The 20,462-nt window shown below is 45.4% G+C and overlaps 1 protein-coding gene across 2 annotated transcripts in view; it reads right to left on the bottom strand.

The window, feature by feature from the left end:
- ATP8B1 (ATPase phospholipid transporting 8B1) overlaps positions 1 to 20,462 on the bottom strand; it is a 122,644-nt gene that overhangs the window by 64,027 nt on the left and 38,155 nt on the right. The window contains exon 2 of one of the 2 annotated variants that reach the window (XM_038525924.1): positions 177 to 383. In XM_038525924.1, the coding sequence (XP_038381852.1) occupies positions 177 to 357 (181 nt within the window). In that variant the 5' untranslated portion in view covers positions 358 to 383. The remainder of the gene's footprint in view (positions 1 to 176; positions 384 to 20,462) is intronic. The other variant, XM_038525923.1, reaches the window with a different exon arrangement.

Here is a 20,462-nt window from a genome sequence, read left to right as displayed (position 1 = left end):
GTCAAGCAGCCCAGCAGGCTGAGGGCCACGAGCGACCAGTTGTCCCAGCCGCATCCTTGGAGAAGGGAGACGCCCCCTGGACCATCTAAGTGGACCGGCCATCCTGTGCACCTGTTGCCGCCGCCCCACAGGGACGGACCCGGACAGGACCCAGCAGCCAGCCCCAGGGAGGTTACCTTTCCGGGGTGGCTCCCGCTGCTCCTCTGCCTCTCTGTTGACTCGGTTCTGTTCTGGCTCAACTGCAGGGCCTTGGTCTTCCAGCTCGTCTTCTGTTTCATCATCACTGTAGGGAACCACCTCGTCATTGGGCTGAGAATCCTCCTCAAAGGTTGTCTCTGAGTCTCTTTCTGAATTCATGCTGCTGGCAAACTGGAGGCACCTGGCTTATAGTAAAGAGAAACCAGGGTGAATTATGACTCATGCCCAGTGTTTGGCTTAATTCTGGCTGCATCCTGTTACGATGCCCTTTTAACAGAACATCATCTCGCTCACAAGCAAATACGTCCCGAAAAGTGACCCAAAGGTTCAAATCATCACGCAAATAAGAACAAAACCATTCATTAGTGATTAAATGCTTTGGTAAGAACAACAACAAAAATGTAGCTGCAAACTCTTTCCTAAAAGCGCGTGCAAATTTAAGCTAGTATTTCAAATTGTGGGTCTCTACCCAGCAAAATAAATTTAACTCATAACCTACATTAAAGTAACATGAAACAGCCGAGAAAATATCAGCGTACAGCAGGCATCCCGAGAGTCAGAATTCCTTGCTGAAACCGTTTGACAAAACCAACACATACACACATTTATTTGCATTGTGGGTCTTAATGCAATTGCATCTCTCACTGTGGGTTGTCGGCAAAGTTTGAGAAACACCGCCGTAGGATACCTGGTTTCTGCTAATGCTGATATTCTGAGACTTTACTCTGTGATACATTTTATTTTTTTTTAAGATTTTATTTATTTATTCATGAGAGACAAAGAGAGAGAGAGAAGCAGAGACACAGGCAGAGGGAGAAGCAGGCTCCATGTGGGGAGCCCGATGTGGGACTCGATCCCGGGACTCCAGGATCACGCCCTGGGCTGAAGGCAGGCGCCAAACAGCTGAGCCACCCAGGGATCCCCTCTGTGATACATTTTAAATATAAGTTTAGGTCCTCACATTTTACTAAGGACTTCCTGGGAGCCCTCCCTAACCTCTCTTCCTACCTACCACCACCCACGCCCTGTAATGTAGGCTTTGTGTGCACACCACTGTTTAAAGTGACTGCAGAAGTGACAAGCACAACCTTAGTTATATAAGGAAAATATTTACACAAAGACCACGGGTTACACGATGACAGACATACAGCCTGGCATTATTTATCTAAACATCACACTGCTGTGTGCTTGACATTGTTAAAAATAGCAGCTCACATTTATTTAGTGTTAACTGCACACCAGGCCCTGCACAAAATGCTGAGAGGCATTGGCTCCTTGAAACTTCCCACACTACCCCGCTGAAGGTATTATTGTCATTCCTGCTCTACAGAGGAGAAAACCAACACTCTTTGAATAACTTGCGCAGTGATTATTAAAATTTTGCAGCAAAGGGGCTCCTGGCCGGCTGAACGGGGAGGGCATGCGACCCTTGATCTCAGGGTCATGGGTTCAAGCCCCAGGTTGGGCGTCTAGCTTACTTAAAAAAAATTTGCAGCAAAAACAATTGCTTTCCTAGGAGAGATCTTCTATATCCTACAGTTTCTTATATGTTTTAATCAGGTCTCAGTTGCCTTGCGTGGAACCACTTGGCTGATTGCATGCTTCGTATCAAATCTAGCATCTTCGACATTTAAATTTGTACAGCCATAACTGAACATGTAAGAAATACTTAATATTTATAGGAGAGGTTTGCTTAAAACAGTAAAACTCAGAAGCAACGTGTGTATCCAGTGATTGGCAACCGTGTAAATAAATTGTGATACCCTCCTATTATGGGACAGTGCACAATTTAGATCATGATTGGAAGAGTTTTTGCTTTTTTTTTTTTTAAGATTTATTTATTTGAGAGAGAGAGAGAGAGAGAGAGCATGTACGTGCAGAGCAGGACAGGCAGGGGGAGAGAGAATCTCAAGCAAACTCCCAGCTGAGCATGGAGCCCAGCGTGGGCCTCAATCCTACAACTGTGAGATCATGCCCCAGGCAGAAACCAAGAGTCAGATGCTTAACTGACTTGCCACTTAGGTGCCCCGATCAGAAGAATTTTTAACGACATCACAAAAGTCCACACGTGGTAAATTAAGAGGTGAGTTAACAATCCATATGTATAATATAGTCTCAGTTACTCACACATTTAGTCATTTTCCAAAATATCAACAATTGCCAGGCATCATGTGTGCAAAGTGCTCAATTCAGCACTTAGCCTCCAGCAAGTAGCAAGTACCCAATACAGTCCTTCCAGTACAGTAAGTACACACACGTGAAGTCATTGTTGCTGACATGATCTCCATAATTAGAAATAATGTTATTTATAATAACAAATGGAAGGGTGTGGGGATTTTTCCCTTTTAGGTTTTTCCATCTCCCGAAATCTCTTCTAAAATGTACCTGCCCCTGACCAGGAGGTAAAATATTAGACTATCACATGACCAGACTTAAGCATAGGCGAATTCCGTTTTAAAACCTTTTAATTGCAGTGTAAAACATTTTCCTGCTTTCCCAATTTTCTGTGGGCTAGTGAATAACTATTTCTTGGAGTTTAATACATGTTTCATTGGCCTTATTTGTGGTTTTTGTAATATACTGCCACCATTATTTAAATTTAATACATTCTCTTTAAAATTCCCAGACCCTTAAAGGCAAAACTTTCACCAGCAACCTTTCAGAACAAAAGTAATGAAACTGGTTACCATTTATTTGAGCACCTGCTGTGTGTCAAATAGGACCACTGGGTGAGAGAGATAATATTAGTTCATCTTACGGAGAAGGGCTCTCAGGCTCAGCTGCTACGTAGCAGAAGTTAGGACCTAATCTCTCCATCATGGGGACGTATACAATATTAACAAGTCTGGAAGCACCATATAGGAACAGCTTTTTATTATTATATTACGTAACATAAAATAAGCCACTGTGACCATTTTTAGGTGCCCAGGCCAAGAGCATTAAGTGTATCCTAGACCCATTCTGTAAGAGATCATTTTCTCCTCCTCATTATTATTGCCAAGTGTGTCCATGCTGACGTCCCACATTCAGACAGGATTCAGTCCTTCGAGGTTGAGGGACAAGCAGACAAAGGGGAATGGATTCAACAACCACAAGGATGTGATCCAGAATAAGCAAGGCGTTGCATAACCAGCCACCTCAGCATGGGAACATCCACCCCAGGCCAGATGGCGTGGGCTGCTTGGAAGGCAGAGCTCTGAGCTGAGTGGAAGTTCTCTGCGGGGGTGTGTGTGTGTGTGTGTGTGTGTGTGTGTGTGTGTGTGTGTGTGATGCAGACATGCATGGGAATGGTTTAGCTCATCACCTTACCACTACCAAAGAAAAATTAGGAAGAAATAATTCCCTTGAAGCCCTCAGTGACATGAGCAGCTCTCTGGGTGGAAACCATGACACCTCTAAGGCAGGCACTACCTAGAAGATGAATTTGTACCTAGAAGAACGTTGTAATGTCTCTTACCAGCGCGGCCGCACATGGCAGCCATGTGTGCTCTTACTCAACCTTCATTAAGCGCTTGCATGGTGCAGACTACCACACCTAGTACTGGAAACAGACCCTCTGGAGGCTTCCAGGTTATTCACGGGGTACAGGTAAGTACACTGGGCATTAGAGCCACAAGACATAGCAAGGCCAGTCACTTCCACTGCAACACACACGTCCAATCCATTCCCTCCTCTCCGTCTCCATGGCCGCCACCCCTTTTTCAGATTGACATCAACTCTCTCCTGCAACGCTGCAAGGGGACACTAATTGGACTTCCCGTGATCAACTTCCACGTACCCCGCGCGTCTTGGCGCTTTCCTATGTGTTATGGACAGAGCTGTGTCCCCTTAAAAAAAAATCACAGGTTGAGGCCCCAACCACCAATGTGACATGGGAGACAGGGCTTCTAAGAAGGTAATAATGGCTGACCAATTTTATAAGGGCGGGACCCTATTCCGACAGGTCTGGTGTCCTCATAAGACAAGAAAGAGACATCCGAGAGCTCTCTTTCCATGTGTGCATGGAGGAAAAGCCACAGCAAGATGGTGGCCAACTACAAGCCAAGAAGAGAGGCCCTACCAGAAACTGACCCTGCTGGCACCTCAATCTTGGACTTCCAGCTTTTGGAAATGTGAGCAAATAAAGCCTGGGTGGCTCAGTCAGTTAAGTGTCTGCCTTCAGCTCAGGTCATGATCCCAGGGTCCTGGGATCGAGCCCAGTGTCAGGCTCCCTGCTCAGCGGGGAGCCTGCCTTCTTCCTCTCCTGCTCTTCTGCTTGTGCTCTCTCGCTCTGTCAAATAAATAAATAAAATCTTTAAAAAATAATAACAAATGCTTGTGGTTTAAGCCAGCCAGCCTGTGGCACTTTGCTATGGCAGTCCAAGCAGATTAATACACTATGGTTTTCTACTATACTTTAAAGTAAATCCAAACTTTGCCCCAAGTCTGAGAGGTTTGCACACTTCTAACTTCCTTCTTGCTCACTAATCCTCAGCCCCATGGCCCTGCTTTCAGCTTAAGCAAGTGCGGGCTTTCCCGCCTCAGGGCCTTTGCACATGCTCTTCCTACCGCCTGAAATGCTCTTCTCCCACTTGTCTGCATGTCTACTATTTCTCATTCTTTAGATCAACTCGACTTCAAGAGCCACTTCCACTGATGCTATTGAAGAAGCATCTGCCCTCTTCATCCTGCTACCACTAGCTTCTCAAACACCTCTCTCTCTTCCTGGCACTTACCACAGTTTCTAAATATGCATTTGCTTTTCCTTATCTGTCCTCTGCCTCTCGCACCAGGCCACAAGCTGCACAAGAACAGAGTCCCATCTGTGTGAATACTCCGTGCCTATCGTCCGGTTGCCACACAAAGATCTGGGGAAGGAACAGATTAGCTTTCGGTAAGGCCCTCAAGGACATCTCTGCCATCTCTCCACAGTCCCTCCCCAGCACGCACTGAAAGGCTTCAGACAGCCGCTGGATGAAGGAGGAGAGCTTTGACAGCCATGGTAACAGAACAGGAACTGCCCCGTGCAGAAGCTGCACACCCCGGAGACTCTTCAGGAGTCTCACTGTTCAAGCCCATCCAGAACTTACTGCCTGAGATTTTACTACATACACAGAACTAAAGCAGCCCGAGGTAAGGTAGTGGAGTACGGATGGGGAGCCCCGATCTTCCGTGTTTATCACTATGACCCCAGCATCTGGCAAGTGTCTGCCACACAGGAGACGCTTCTGCCTCTGTCCTGAGGGGGCTCACAGCAACCGACAGCCTGCAGGCCAGACTCAGCCGGCCACCTGTTTTTATAAATCCAGTTTTGTTTTTTTTTTTAAGATTTATGTATTTATTTATTTATGAGAGAGAGAGGCAGAGACACAGGAGGAGGGAGAAGCAGGCTCCATCCAGGGAGCCCGACGTGGGACTTGATCCCAGGACTACAGGATCGCACCCTGAGCCATAGGCAGGCACTAAACCGCTGAGCCACCCAGGGATCCCTATAAATCCAGTTTTATTAGAACACCACCTTATTCGTTCCTTTACGTACCATCTAGGCTGCTTTGACCCCACGGCGGAGTTGGATGGTTATGATGGACCCCACAGGGCCTCAGAGTCTAAAATGTTTACTATCTGGCTCTTTACTGAAAAAGTCTGTTGACCCTTGGACTAAAACAAAAGATAATAAGAGTCAGCAGCAATGTGTGGTCGATGTCAAAGGCCCACAACCAGAGGATATCCGTATCGCCCTGGGTAAACCATGCAGGCTTGGGGGACACGGGGTAAACCACCAGGTATGGTGGTCGAACAACATCCCTAACAGAGGTGTCCTATTGATCGGGGACGGTAGTGTCTCAGGTGCTGCCAGCTGTGTGACTGCAGAGGACACACGCCTGCCCACGCCCTCGGCCCAGGAGGAAGCGGTGCACCCAGTGCGGGACTTTGTCATGACTCCATGTGCTTACGATCATGGTGTCCAAGCCAATGTGACCAGGTGTTAGAGCACGAAGGCAAAAGATCGATCACAATTTTTTTTTTTTTAAGATTTTATTTATTGATCCATGAGAGATGCAGAGCCCGATGCGGGACTCGATCCCAGGACCCCGGAGGTCATGACCTGAGCTGAAGGCAGATGCTCAACCACTGAGCCACCCAGGTGCCCCATCATTACTCTTTTTTATTCACTGAGGACTTAGCATTCCAGGACTTTTCTGGTCACATGATCATTAGAAAACAGTCTTATTCAGCTTCTGGTCAAGCAGAGAAACAACATTGTTTATTTGAAAGAATATGGGTCTGGATTCAAATCCCAGGTCTACTAGTCACTAATTTATGACTTGGGTGGGTTATTGGAAGCTTATTTCTCCCATCCTTTAAAGAAGAGAAAGGGGTGGGGGGTAGTTACCTTCAGATACTGTGAGGGTTTGTCTAGATCCCTCCTGGTGGTAAAGGCCCCAGCTGCAGCCCACAGGGCGGAGATACAGGTATGCGTGCTGGTTTCCACTGGGTTCTTTTCAGAGTCCTTAAGAGGCAGGGATTTGTACAAGAAAGACTCAAAGACTATCCCTACCACAGGGGAGGACTCTTCAGCCCCCGCCTCTTCCTCCCCAGCCACCTGCTCCTCCCAAGGAAGGGGCTTGATACCATAGAGCTCAGAGCCTGCAGCCCTAAGGGAGGTCCTGTTACTCTGCTACCTGGGTTTGAAGTTCAGCATAGTGTGTGGGTTGTTTCCTCCTTACCACCTCTGTGAGAGCAACAGCCAGGAGGGGCCCTGCCTTCTGGCAACAGTCCTCCTCTCTCCCTGTTCTGTCCCTGACCAGACAGCTGTCTGGTTAGCAGACTCCAGACTTTCCTGCAGGTCTTGCCTAAAAACGAGTGCCGGGTACAGGGGGAGGGGAGCAGTAGGAACCGAGAGGCATCATTTATATCCGAGCTTGATTTGGGTCTTTTCCTGCTCTGAATAAAGTGGGGCTTCATTTTCCATACTGTTCATTCAGCCCTCTTGGTCATAAACCCCCAAAGACCGAACGGGTAAAGAACAGTTTCCAAACATGAACTCTAACACCCATCATTTGTCACCTTTATAGACCTAGCTACCAACTACCTACGAAGACAATGAATGAATGATACCCTCTTTCCTTTGTGGGGGAGGCAGTAAGGGAAAGAGAGAAAGGGAGCCCAGGTGAAAAGAATTCTTTCTGCCCTTGTGATTAAAGTCTGAAGTCAGTAATAATAAAAGCACAAAGTTTTGCTATCACAAGGTTTCTAGATTTCAATGAAGGAAAGCCAGGGACAAAAAGCTGAGTTTTGTCATGGCTCGGGTGGGATCTGTGTGCAGACACAAAGGGAACTCAGAGGCTGGCAAAGGCCAAAGGTCCCCAGTCAATGACAGCTTTGTTTTAGGACTTGATTCATGTCCAGCTTAGAAAGGAAGATTCACAAAATTCATCTTTGTTCATTTTACATCATTGGTTTCATGGCTCTTAAAGCCCTCAATAAGAAAGGGTATTTCTAACATGTGTTTTTCCTCATTTCCTTTGCCTATTATTATCTTTTAAATATTTTATTTATTTATTCATGAGAGACACAGAGAGAGAGGCAGAGACACAGGCAGAGGGAGAAGCAGGCTCCCCGTGGGGAGCCCAATGTGGGACTTGATCCCAGGACCCTGGGGTCACAACCTGGGCCAAAGGCAGACGCTCAACGACTGAGCCACCCAGGTGCCCCTCCTTTGCCTCTTAATATATTACTATGGCTGTTGTTGTTGATAATGCAAAGTATTTAACATGATATAATAAATTTGTGCATTAGATTTCTTTTTTTTTTTTTAAGATTTTATTTATTTATTCATGAGAGGCAGAGAGGGAGAGAGGCAGAGACACAGGCAGAGGGAGAAGCAGCTCCATGCAGGGAGCCTGACGTGGTACTCGATCCCGGGGCCTAAGGCAGCGCTAAACCACAGAGCCATCCAGGGATCCCATGCATTAGGATTCTATGTGTCCTATACTAGGCATGTTTTTATTATATGTTCTATACTAAATATAATAAATTACAGCTCCAGCCGGAGAATCCACGATGCTATCAGTGATGCCACTACCTGGTATTCTTGCTCTTGTGTAACTCTCTCCCCATGAGAGTGGGCTGGACATAGTATCTTGCTTTTCTTCCCTCCTCCCCCCATAATACCTTGCTTTTCACCAACCTAATATGACAGAGGTAATGGGATGTTTTATCCATGATTAGGTTACAAGAGGCTATGACTTCCTTCCAGCCAGCCAGCTTGCTCCCCTTCCTGGCTTTGATGAGGCAGCTGTCCTATGGAGGGAGGGGCTCCCATGGCAAGAAACTGAGTGGCTTTCCAGGCAACAGTCAACAAGGAACTGGGGTCTTCAGACCAACAACCCTCAAGGAAATGAATTTTGGATATGTACAGCATGGTGACTAGTTACCAATACATACTGTATATCTCAAAGTTACTCAGAGTAGATCTTAAAAGTTAGCACAAGAGAAAAAAAATTCTAAGTATATGAGGGTGATGAATGTTAACTAAGCTTACAGTGGTGATCATTTTACAATATATGCATATATCACATTATATTGTACACCTTAAACCAATACAATGTTACATGTTAATTATATCTCAGTGAAACTGCAAAATAAATTTTTTTAAGGTGGGGGAAAGGAAATGAATTTTGCCAACAACCACGTGAACTTGGAAGTGGATCCTTCCTCAGTCCGGCCTTCAGAATGACACCCCAGCCTGGGCTAATGTCTAACTTGCAGCCTTGTGAGAGACCCCAGAACAGAGGACACCGTCAAGTGGTGCTGGATTCTTCACCCATAAAAACTGGGAACTAGAGCAGCCCGGTGGCTCAGTGGTTTAGCACCACCTTCAGCCCAGGGTGTGATCCTGGAGTCCCAGGATCGAGTTCCACGTCAGGCTCCCTGCATGGAATGGAGCCTGCTTCTCCCTCTGCCTCTGTCTCTGCCCCTCTCTCTCTCTTTCTCTGTGTCTCTCATGAATAAATAAATAAAAATCTTTTAAAAAACAAACAAACTGGAGACTAACAAACGTGTTTTTTTGAGCTGCGACATTTTGGAGTAGTTTGTAAGGACAGAGAACTAACACACATGTTATTAATTATGAATAATAATGATTCTGTGGCAAGATTATCTCCAAGTTATTTTGAAGAAAAACCCAATCTAAGAGGCAGCAGAAATCTTCTCTGTAATCCTAGTGAGTCCAGATACCTGTCACACCCTGCTTGGAATCTGCCCAATACTCTGCAGAGTAAATCCAACAGTTGTAATTAGACAATCTCATGAAGCAATAGTAATAAAACATATCTAAGATCTAGATTAAATTTAAACTTTACTCAGTTACCGAAACATGACTCTACTGCCCCTAGGACAAACAGGGTTATATTTTTTATTTCCTCCTAAACCGAAACCTAGGAAGCCTAGAAGCCTGCGCTAACTCCCATAAAACTAAGGATGTCACCATTGTGGGGACAATCAGCCAAGACCTTTCCTCAGGACAGAAAAGGCTGGGTCACAGCTTCCTCCTCGGCTCCTCTGATGGCCCACCACAAAGGAAGCCAACGACCACGTCATGCCATACAACTCTGATAGCTACTGTTGAGAGGTGCAGGGAAAGCCCAACACTCTGACTTCGCAGAGCAGGGCAGGTTCCTCATGGTCCTGGTGAAACAGAAAGGATTTCTTGGTGCTGTGGTCCCAACTCTCTATGAGCTCCCCAACATCGTCTAGCAAGGACGATGACTTCTTGTTAATAAGAAGCATCCCCTGGGATCCCTGGGTGGCTCAGCGGTTGAGCCTTGGGCCCAGGGTGTGACTCCGGAGACCTGGGATCGAGTCCCACATCGGGCTCCCTGTATAGAGCCTGCTTCTCCCTCTGCTTGTGTCTCTGCCTCTCTGTGTGTCTCTCATGAATAAATAAATAAAATCTTAAAAAAAAAAAGAAACCTTTAAAAAAAAATAAAAGAAGCATTCCCTTACAGATCACTAGGCATCTTTCACACTTCTCGCCTCTCACAATCGTCGTGCACTTATTCTGAGACACGTAGCCAGGCACTGTTGTTGCCATGCTACCAAAGAGAAAAGAGGGGCGTCGAAGCCCCAGGTTATTCAGCTTGGTAACGTCAGGTTGGATCCAAGCCCTCCGACTGCAGAGCCGAGGTGTGCTATGTGGATTGTGCGGTACAGTCAACACGTGTGCAGTCGGACTGGAAGCACCTGCGCCTGCTTCCCTGCTACAAGCATCCACTGCTTTCTCTCCTGCCACACACCAGCTTAGAGCATCATCAGTCCTGAGAAAAACCAAAGCGCAAGAAATGGGGGATCTGGCAAGCAAAATAAAGCAAACTTCGTGATCTACAGATGGATCTACCCTAGGCTGAGGAGTGGGGAAACTATACATGCTCCCCAGTGTAGATCATGTGAGAGAGTATTTAAATCAACAATTATTTCCTCTGTGTTTTGAGCTGGGAACATGAGAGTCACAGGGGTGACTGAGCCCTTGGGGTGGATGGAGGGGGGGAGACTTTCAGGAATGAGGAACAGCTGAGGTGAAGACGGAGCAGCAGGCAGTGTGAGGCACCCACCCACCCGAAAGATTTAGGGGTGCCCGAGAAGAGCTGGGGCAGGCAGGTTGGGGTCCTCCGCCCCGGCCCACGAGGGCTTGGCCAGGCTCTCTGTCAGGCAGTGGAAGGCACCAGGAAAGGTGTCTACAAGGAAGGGACATGATCTGCACGGTGCTTCAGGAAGATTAACCCGACAGAGGGGGTGTGTGGGTGGCCCGGAAGGTGAGAGCCAGACAGGGAGACCAGCCAGAGGTCACCCTGGACACCGAGCATCGCCCATCATGGTTTTGTCATCTGTAAAACCAAGGAGTTCGGGTCATATTACCTCTGCAGCCACATTCAGAAACAACACCCCTTGTGGGAACAGAGCTGAAGAGCAATACAGGCCCGAGTTAGGGTGGTGGCAAAATGTGTTCAAAATTAAGACCGGGTGGGGCTGCCATTCTTTTGTCTGGAAAACTAAGGAAAAAAGTAAACAAAAGACTAGAACTTGTTCCCATAGGATAATAATACCAGAATTCCCCCAGATGTTTACTTTAGAGACTCAGCCTCAATCTACAGCATATTTTATAATAAATACTGAAAGTCACCAGGGGAAAAGCATTGTTGTTTGTGCAGTCATGCTTCATTCTCAGTTGGTGGGGACAATAGCCTTATTTTTACTTCATTACTACTGCCTCTATGATTAGGTTTAAAAAAAAAAAGATTTTATTTTTTTATTCACGAGAGACACACAGAGAGAGAGGCAGAGACACAGGCAGAGGGAGAAGCAGGCTCCATGCAGGGAGCCCGACGTGGGACTCGATCCCGGGACTCCAGGATCACACCCTGGGCTGAAGGCGGGAGCCAAACCGCTGAGCCACCCGGGGTGCCCATGATTAGGTTTTTAAGTTATATTCATGCTTGCATAATATAAAACCATAGGGGTCTTACAATTGATAGCTGCCTGAAAGGTGAAAAAAAAATAAATTTGTCGAGTTAAATTAATTTTAATGTTTGAAGAGTCCCCAACCTACTGATAAATTGGACACATTTAACGTAACGTGTCCACACAGGGGCACCTGGGTGGCTCAGTCGGTTGAGCATCCAACTCTTTTTTTTTTTTTTTTTTTGAGCATCCAACTCTTGATCTCAGTTCAGGTCTCAATCTCAGGGTTGTGCGTTCAAACCCCACGTTGGGCTCCAGGCTGGGCATGGAGCCTACTTTAAAAAAAAATAAAAAGTTAAAAGACTACACTACAGAAAGACATAAGCATCGGCATAATTTTTCAGAAATAAACATAAACCTTAAAACTTGCGATCTACAAAGAGACAGTTTATATTCTCCCATTAAGAGTCATTAGGATTGCTTGTTTGAGTAGAAGGGGAAGTAGAAAGGGCAGATACAGGTCACTGGAATAATAAACACACAGGGAAAAGAGTACTCTTACTAGAAATCAAAGAAAGGCACACAGATGAAAACCAAGACACCATTTCATGCTTTTAGGTTAACAATATTCAATTACTACATCTAGGCGTTGGCTAAGGTTGAATCAACGAATTCTCTCTCTCTCACACTCATACACACACACACACACACACACACGGCTGCTGCTAGCACTGAAACTGGCACATTCCTTAGGCATGAAAACAATATAGCAACATTTTACACACCAAGAACACTAAAGAGATATGTATAACATTTGACCCAATGATCTCATTTATAGAGACTCTTCCAATATAAACAAACAAGTAAAAGAGCTATTCACACAAAAGTTTTAATTGTCATGGTAAACTATAAAAAGCAGGAACAGAAAACACCTGCAAGCCCAACGGGATAATGGTTCTATAAATTACAATTTTAGGGTGGCCCTTAAAAATGACAGCCATAGAAACATAGGAAATGTTTTCAATACAACTTCCATTAATTTTTTTAACTGAACCATTTCTTTTGTTTTTTTTTTTTGAAGATTTTATTTATTTGAGAGAGAGAAAAATATATATATGAGCAGGGGGGAGGGGCAGAGGGAGAGGGAGAAGCAGGCTCCCCGCTAAGCAGGGAGCCACAGACATGGGGCTCCATCCCAGAACCCTGGGATCATGACCCGTGCCGAAGGCAGGTGCTCAACCACTGAGCCCTGCCCCCAAATTTCTTAAGATTTGTCATGGGGGTGAAAAATTGCATCAGGGTTATGACTATGCCCACCCACACTTCCCTTATGATCATTCTGTCTTTGCAAATGACTACAAAACCAAAAACAGCAGCATGAGAGCCAGTGGTTGGCTTCATCCAGAGATGGTGTCTGTGGCCAGAGAAGGGATGGCTTGCATGTCAGGGCAGGAAAGATGAAACCTACCATGTTTACTCCTTTGCGTCATTGTACCTTCCACATTGGTAAACGCAAGATTCCACTTCTCTCCTAACGATCATGAGATGCCATGAAATCTGGTCTATGTCCATTCTCTTCCCCTAAGAGCCCTTGCTGACCTACACTACGTGTGGAAGGAGACCTCAAGCCAGTGACCTTCATGCACTAAGGACAACAGACCTCAAGAACCCTGGGCACAGGCCCAGTGACAAAGTGATTTGCGAAGCTCGTAGTTCCTCATCCCTTGCAATCTGCATCTTAAAGGTCTGGGGCTTCTACTGAAAATCTGAACCCTCATAAGACTCCCTCATGGCACTCTTATTATACGTACATATATTTAAAATTTTCCAAATATTCATATATAAACATATGCCAAGGTTCAAGTGGGCACTATGTAGGATTGATACATCAAGTATGATTGGGGCACCTCGTGGATATTTTTCTAGACACTGTCATGGTTTCATGAATGCCTGCAACTGGTCAACAGAACCTTACTTCTCATTCCATTTGAAAGCACCTTTGCAAGTTCTGGATCCCGGAAGTCTAAGAGATGAGGGCCACATTTCATATTTAATCACTGTCTCCTCTGCTGTATTTAAAGTCAGCTTAGAGGATTCAACTTAGATTACAAACTCTTCCCAGACAGCTGAATTCACACCCAAAGTTCTGGACCAAGACCATACTGCAAACATGTGGTTAATATTTTATATGTCATTTGGTAACACATTTGGCTTGAACCACCTCCAGAGTTTCCTATAGACAGTGGGTAATTCTAACGATCTGTTCTGGCTTTCAGATTTTGTGCCCAACGTTTCTATGTATCTAACAGGAGTGCCCAACGTTTCTATGTATCTAATAGTTATAAGAACTTATGATAACACTTATAATATAGAGCTTCTGAAGCTCCCAGGGTTTTCATGGGATGATGTTGGTAAGCGTTCACAAGAGAAGAGACTGAGCTTGATATGCGTTATCTTAATATCATTTGTTGAGGGTCAAATTATCATCCCCATTTTACAAGTGAGGAAATGGAGGTTGAGAGATTAAGATCTTTGCCCAAGCACATATGGGTGGTAACCGGGATAAAATTCCTTGTCAGTAGTCTATGCTTTTTTTTCTTTTCCCGAAGAGTGTACTTATTTATTCATGAGAGACACAGGGAGAGAGAGGGAGAGGCAGAGACCCAGGAAGAGGGAGAAGCAGGCTCCATGCAGGGAGCCCGACGTGGGACTCGATCCCAGGACCCCGGGATCATGACCTGAGCTGGAGGTAGACCCATAATCACTGAGCCACCCAGTAGTCTATGCTCTTAGTCACAACACTCTGTGCCTGAACTGTACCTATTAATATCTCTGTAGCGTGAACTGGGGAAGAGACGGTTAATGTAATTTAATTTGAAGAAACAAATAACTAAAAGACATACAGTTAAATCTGCACTGGAGCTAGAATGGGTGGGCGCCCAGCCATCTGACATCATCCCCTGATTGTGACACTCGGGGTAGAAACTGCGAAAGGGGAGGGGCATGAATCAGACACACCATGAGCTGAGCAAGTGTGTGTTACCCTCTCAGGAGAATTTCTCCACCCTTACCTAGAGTCCAGGTCTCTGACTTTGTAGGAAATGCCTTTTGCCCTCTGATTGCCCTGTGCTTCTCTTCCATCTGATTGCATGGAGAGCAGCAGTCCTTAGGGCTCCCTGGTTTCCTCCTGGCCTCCACCCTGCTCCTTCCCCACCCAGACTGGTCAGGAGGTTTTCCAGAGATGCCTTGTGGCAGTGCTCTTGAGCATAGCTCCTAGGACAGCAGGACCCAGCAGTTCAGCTGCCATCTCTTTTAAATCTGACTATGGAATACTAGAGAATTTTTATTTAAAGATCTTTGGGGGCAGCCCGGGTGGCTCAGCGGTTTAGCACCCCTTCAGCCCAGGGCCTGATCCTGGAGTCCCAGGATCGAGTCCAGCCCGCATCAGGCTCCCTGAGTGGAGCCTGCTTCTCCCTCTCCCTGTGTCTCTGCCTCTCTCTCTCTCTCTGTGTGTGTGTCTCCCTTGAATAAATAAATAAAATCTTAAAAAAAAAAAATAAAGAACTTTGGCTTTCAAAACAAACAAACAAACAAACAAAACAAACAAAACATATGACCACTGCCTAGCCCATTCTCCCAAGGAACTAAGAATGAGAGCTCATGTATGTGATATTGTGATCTATGAGAAAAAATATGTATTTGATCATCCTGTTCTTGGCACAGAGCTCCTTGGAATTTCCCTGGGTGATGAGAGTGATAAGGTTCTTTTGTTATGTTAATGAGGTGACTTTTGGAAAGCACCAGCTAACCTAAGGATGAGGGGGAGCAAAGGGACTGGAGATTGAGTTCCATCACCAATGGCCAGTGAGTTCATCAATCATGCCTCTGTAATGACGTCTTCATGAAAACCCAAAAGGAGAGGGTTTCAAGTTTCAGGGTTGGTGAACACAGGAAGTTTCGGGGAGAGTGATCCGCCTGGCGAAGAAGGCAGAGATCGCCCTGTGCTTCTCTTCCATCTCGCTGTTTCTGAGTCATATCCTTTTGTAATAAACCAGTGATCTAGTAAGTAAAATGTTTCTGGGTTCCGTGAGCAGCTCTCGCGAATTAATTGAACGCAGAAAGGGGGGCGTTGGAACCTCCAGTCTATAGCCTGTCTGTCATTAGCACCAGGTGCTAAGCCGGACTGGCAGTTGGCATCTGAAGTGGGGAGTGACGCAGTCTTGTGGGACAGCCCCAAACCGGTGGGATCTGATGCTATCTCCAGGTAGCCTGTGTCAGCATTGTGCTAGGCTGTCCGACACCCAGCTGGTGTCACAGAATTGCTCGTTGGTGCAGAAAACCCCCACACAGTCGGGACTGGGTGCAGAACCCTTAATGCAACTCACCCAAATGCCCACAGCTACTGCAGCCACGGACCAGGGGGGCAGGAGGGGCTCACTGGCTCAGCTTGCAGGTAATAAGAAAGTGCATCCCCCATAGAAGATTTAAACCAACCAAAGAATGATAGTTTTTATTACTTTATTATCACCATAAATGGATAATGTCAGTGATAAAATACTCCTCTCAAAAATCTTTTTTTGCTGTAGTTACCGCTCAGTTTTCTGCTTTGTTTTCTTTTACCACTCCGTTCTGGTAACATTAGAAGTGTCAAATAAGCACTTTAGAAAATAACTGATCCTATAATCAACACTGGATTCTATGGAAGCTAATTCTGAGTACTTCTAGTCACAAGGCGTCCCCCACCCCCTTACCGAGGATGGTGAAGTCAGACACCGCTTACTGTCTACAAACTCAGTTCACCGCCCACCACCATGACTGTGTACCTAAAAGGGAAAGCTGTGGCTACTTTTTGTTAACACATTATATTATATAATTAAGACATAAAGGGCCAGGAGGTGCCTGGGTGGCTCAGTGGTTGAGCGTCTGCCTTTGGCTCAGGTCCTGATCCCAGGGGCCTGGGACCAAGTCCTTGCATTAGGCTCCCCTGCAGGGGGCCTGCTTCTCCCTCTGCCTGTGTCTCTGCCTCTCTCTCTCTCTCTCTCTCTGTGTCTCTCATGAATAAATAAATAAGTAAAATCTTAAAAAAAAAAAAAAGACATAAAGGACCATATTTTCTTCTCTCTCTTCTAATTTCCCAAAGATAAAACGTGCTATTTTTTGCTACTTAACTAGAACATAAAAATTATTTGAGGAAATACCCAGAAGATACTAATGTTTAATGCAAATAAGGACAGGCGGCTCAGATAGGGATGACTAATGCAGGCCTTGCACAAACACATATTTTGATTTGCATTTTAAGAGAAAACGTTAAAAAAAGAGAGGAAACACAAACCCGTAGAAGTATACAACACTGATGAAAACATCAAACTGTTTTGAGGTTTTAAGGAAGTACCAATTAAATAAGCTTTCCACCCCATTTCTTAAAAAACATGACCCCAGGAAAAATGCCAATTCATCCCAGAACTTTCTTCTTCGGGTGACATTTTTTCTTCTTCATCAACATTTGCTTCCCTTTAAGGTTGGGGTGCCTTTTGGGAGTTTTAGCTCGGTGGTCAGGTCTTGGGTTTGGCTTGGCAATGCCTACCCCACTCTCAAAGCCACGATAAAGGGAGAACTTTTGCCTCAACTCTGAAGTGAAATAAAATGTAAGCCAACCAACCAAACCGCATTTGAATATTTTTGTTCTTCTGCATACCTCCTTTCTCCAGAGACCCAGACATCAACCCCCATTTCTTGCATGGACTTTCTTGAATCCAACTGGACCCATGACACAGAAAAATTACTTCTTCAACCCCACTGTAATCACCATACTATTTATAACTTTTATCCTACTATTACTAATGCTTATATACTTATGTAATATTTAACATGTGATTTAGGTGAAGGTGTACTGTAGAACTCTGAGTTGAATTAGGAAGATCAGTCCTGTACTTAGGAAACAGAGCTCACTGTAATTGTCCCTTATAGTTCTGGGGAGGAAACAGGCTCTGTTGTTCAGAGGACTCTCTCCTCATCTTCAGCCAATCTACCTCCCATTCCACCTCTATTCCCGAGAACACTCTATTTCCTCAACTGGCCATCACAAACCAATGTTAGGGATAAATTTCGAAAGGAGCAAATCAACCTGTCCTAAACTTTGATATTTCAGCAAAATAATCCTCCTGACTTCCCAGAACTCTTTAAGAAAGACAGACAGGCAGGCAGGCAGAAAGAAAGAAAAAAATTAATAGAAGAATAAAAAGAAGAGCACCAGGAATAAATGAGGGGCTTAAATAACCCATAAATCAATGTAACCAAATCAGAAATCAATATGTATGTATAGTGCACAACCCAAGAAGAAACTACTTACAAGCCTTTAAACACCACATAGATTTGAACTTCACATATTTGGAGCTAATTAAAATCTTTTCACAGCATGTGTTTAAAAGCAGTCTGAAAAAACCATGCTCTGGATTTACCTAATATTTCAAAGTTGTGATACAGGCCTTGTCATCAGTCAATGAAAAGCCAAATTATGTAAGACCCAAAGTTAGTTTTTTGGCCACAAGAGAGGCCACCTCTGAGCACTCCTCAGCCAGACTTGCCTAGCAGGTCTGTCCCTGGGCTCACTACTGGGCAACACCCCAACCCAAACCCAAAGGCTGCACCCTCCCTTTTCCTCCTGCACCTTAGAGCTCTGGCTATGGTGAATTTGTCTCTTGGCTTTCCCAAGTCTAAACCTCAGGCACAGAAAACAATGCTGCCCCAACCCCGACGCAGCTACTTCTGCATATGTTATCACATGAGATTTACAGATTACGGATGCTGGTCCCTGTTTAAACTCTTAGGCTGCCAATAAAAGAGGCCTCCTTGGAATGACATTCAAAATTTGCAGTCTAGACCAGATACAAAATACACGTAATGTTCAACACATTCTGACCTCTGAATTCATGGCTCTCGAGAAATGGCTGTGGTGGGTCAAATGAGAAATCTGTGAGACTAGTCAGGATGTCACGAGCTGTGACAGATGGCATGTGTCGTGTGCTGCTGCTGCGGAAATTATGAGTCGTACATGGCACTGGAAACTGGCCTGGTCTCCCTGTTGCCCACCCCTCGTGGCAGGTGGCTCTGCTCCCCATCCGCTTACAGGACCGTGCTCACACACTCGCCAGGGCAACGGGGCCCTCTGGCCCTTTCCTACAGCCTCCTGCAATGGCTTTTTCATTTGCACTGGAACTTACTGTCTGCCCAACCCGTTCTTTGTATTATTCTCCCTTGGTTGGTGCTTGGTGTTGTAGAAAATAGTAAATTTTAAAGGCCCAGGACTCTCACTTCCCAAGTGGGGGAGAATCACTTACCACTTACAACCTGGGGCACCTTGGGGGAAAATTATCCTCACTAAGCCTCCTCATGTACAAAATGAAGGTAATGCCATGTCAAAATTCTCCAGTTGCCAAGGCCACGCCGCTGCGCTGGGTCACGGCATCCCTAGCACGCCCACAGCTCATTCTGGTGCAGGGGGAAGAGGCTGGAGCCACAGTCCCTGCCAGATGGGGGGCCTCGGGAAAGCTCCTTAACACTGCTGTTCCTCAGCTTGCTCATCTGCAAAATGGGTAAAATAGTAATGCCTGTGGCTTAGGGTTGAGTGTCTGCTTTGGCTCAGGTCAAGATCCCGGGGTCCTGGGATCGAGTCCCACAACGGGCTCCATGCTCAGCTGGGAGCCTGCTTCTCCCTCTGACTCTGCCCCTGCTTGTTTGCTCTCTCTTTCCAAAAACAAAAAAACAAAAAAACCTGGTATCAAGCTGGGCCCCTGGGAAAGGCACAAGAAATATTAGCCATTGCCCATCCTATGTGGAAGGATTAAACACCAAGAGAAGAAATGTGTGACCAAACTGACACTTCAGGAACAGCTGAGAAGCTACTACGGCCCATGCCTGGGCTCAAATTCACCTTCATCTGAATCATTGATGGCCAGGGAAATACCTAGCTCGTAACCTGCTGTGTCACCCTAGTCGTGAGAGAAACATTAAATATTTTACTCTCCCAGCTGCTCACAACAAAGCAGCCCGGGTGTCTCCATTACCTCCTTTTGCAGATCTCCTGAGCAAAGAGGAAACCAGTTACAAAACTCAGGCTCTGGAATTGAAAGTATAATATTAATAGAACACCTTACGGTCCATATTTTTGTATAACGGATAAAAGCAGGGTTTTTTTTTCTTTCTTCTGAAAGAGAAAGTGTTATTTTCAGAAACAGAAACCGTCTTTACATTTGACACCTCCGCCACAATATACGGTGTGGATCTTGCCAACAAGAGACACGCTATACCTGCCAGCCCAAAATAGTCTCTGTTGTTTATCAACAATGTGTAATTGTACATTGGAGAACCTCGAGCCGAACGTAGTCTTCTGTCCACATATTACACGTCCATCAGAACTGCTTTATTAAACTCTCCCTCTGAAAGCCTCCTGTTTAAGTAGGAAAACTCACATATTACACAACCACGTCAACATCTGGGAAGGGAAAGGTTACAAGACCCTGGAATTGTCTCCTTTCTTTCCTACCGAGATCAAAATTCTTGATAAAATTTCCAATGCTTTTGGAAATTTCACATCGACTGCTTAATCAAGTTAATCCTTGATTATTTACACGTTTAATGATTGATTTCTTCGCTATCTGTGGATCCCAGGCTGGGCTCCCTCCCTGGTCAGCTGCTTGGCCTCACCTGTTTACACAGGCAAGCTCCCAGAGGGAGTTTTTAACTTTTAACCCTTTAAAGAATGGGCAGGAGTGGTCAATACCCTAATCTTTTCCAGGGCTTTAATACAGAGAATCCTTCCATATGCT

This window comes from Canis lupus, chromosome 1 (assembly GCF_011100685.1).
Source record: "Canis lupus familiaris isolate Mischka breed German Shepherd chromosome 1, alternate assembly UU_Cfam_GSD_1.0, whole genome shotgun sequence".
NCBI lineage: Eukaryota > Metazoa > Chordata > Mammalia > Carnivora > Canidae > Canis > Canis lupus.
This window is presented reverse-complemented; position numbering and strand designations above follow the sequence as displayed.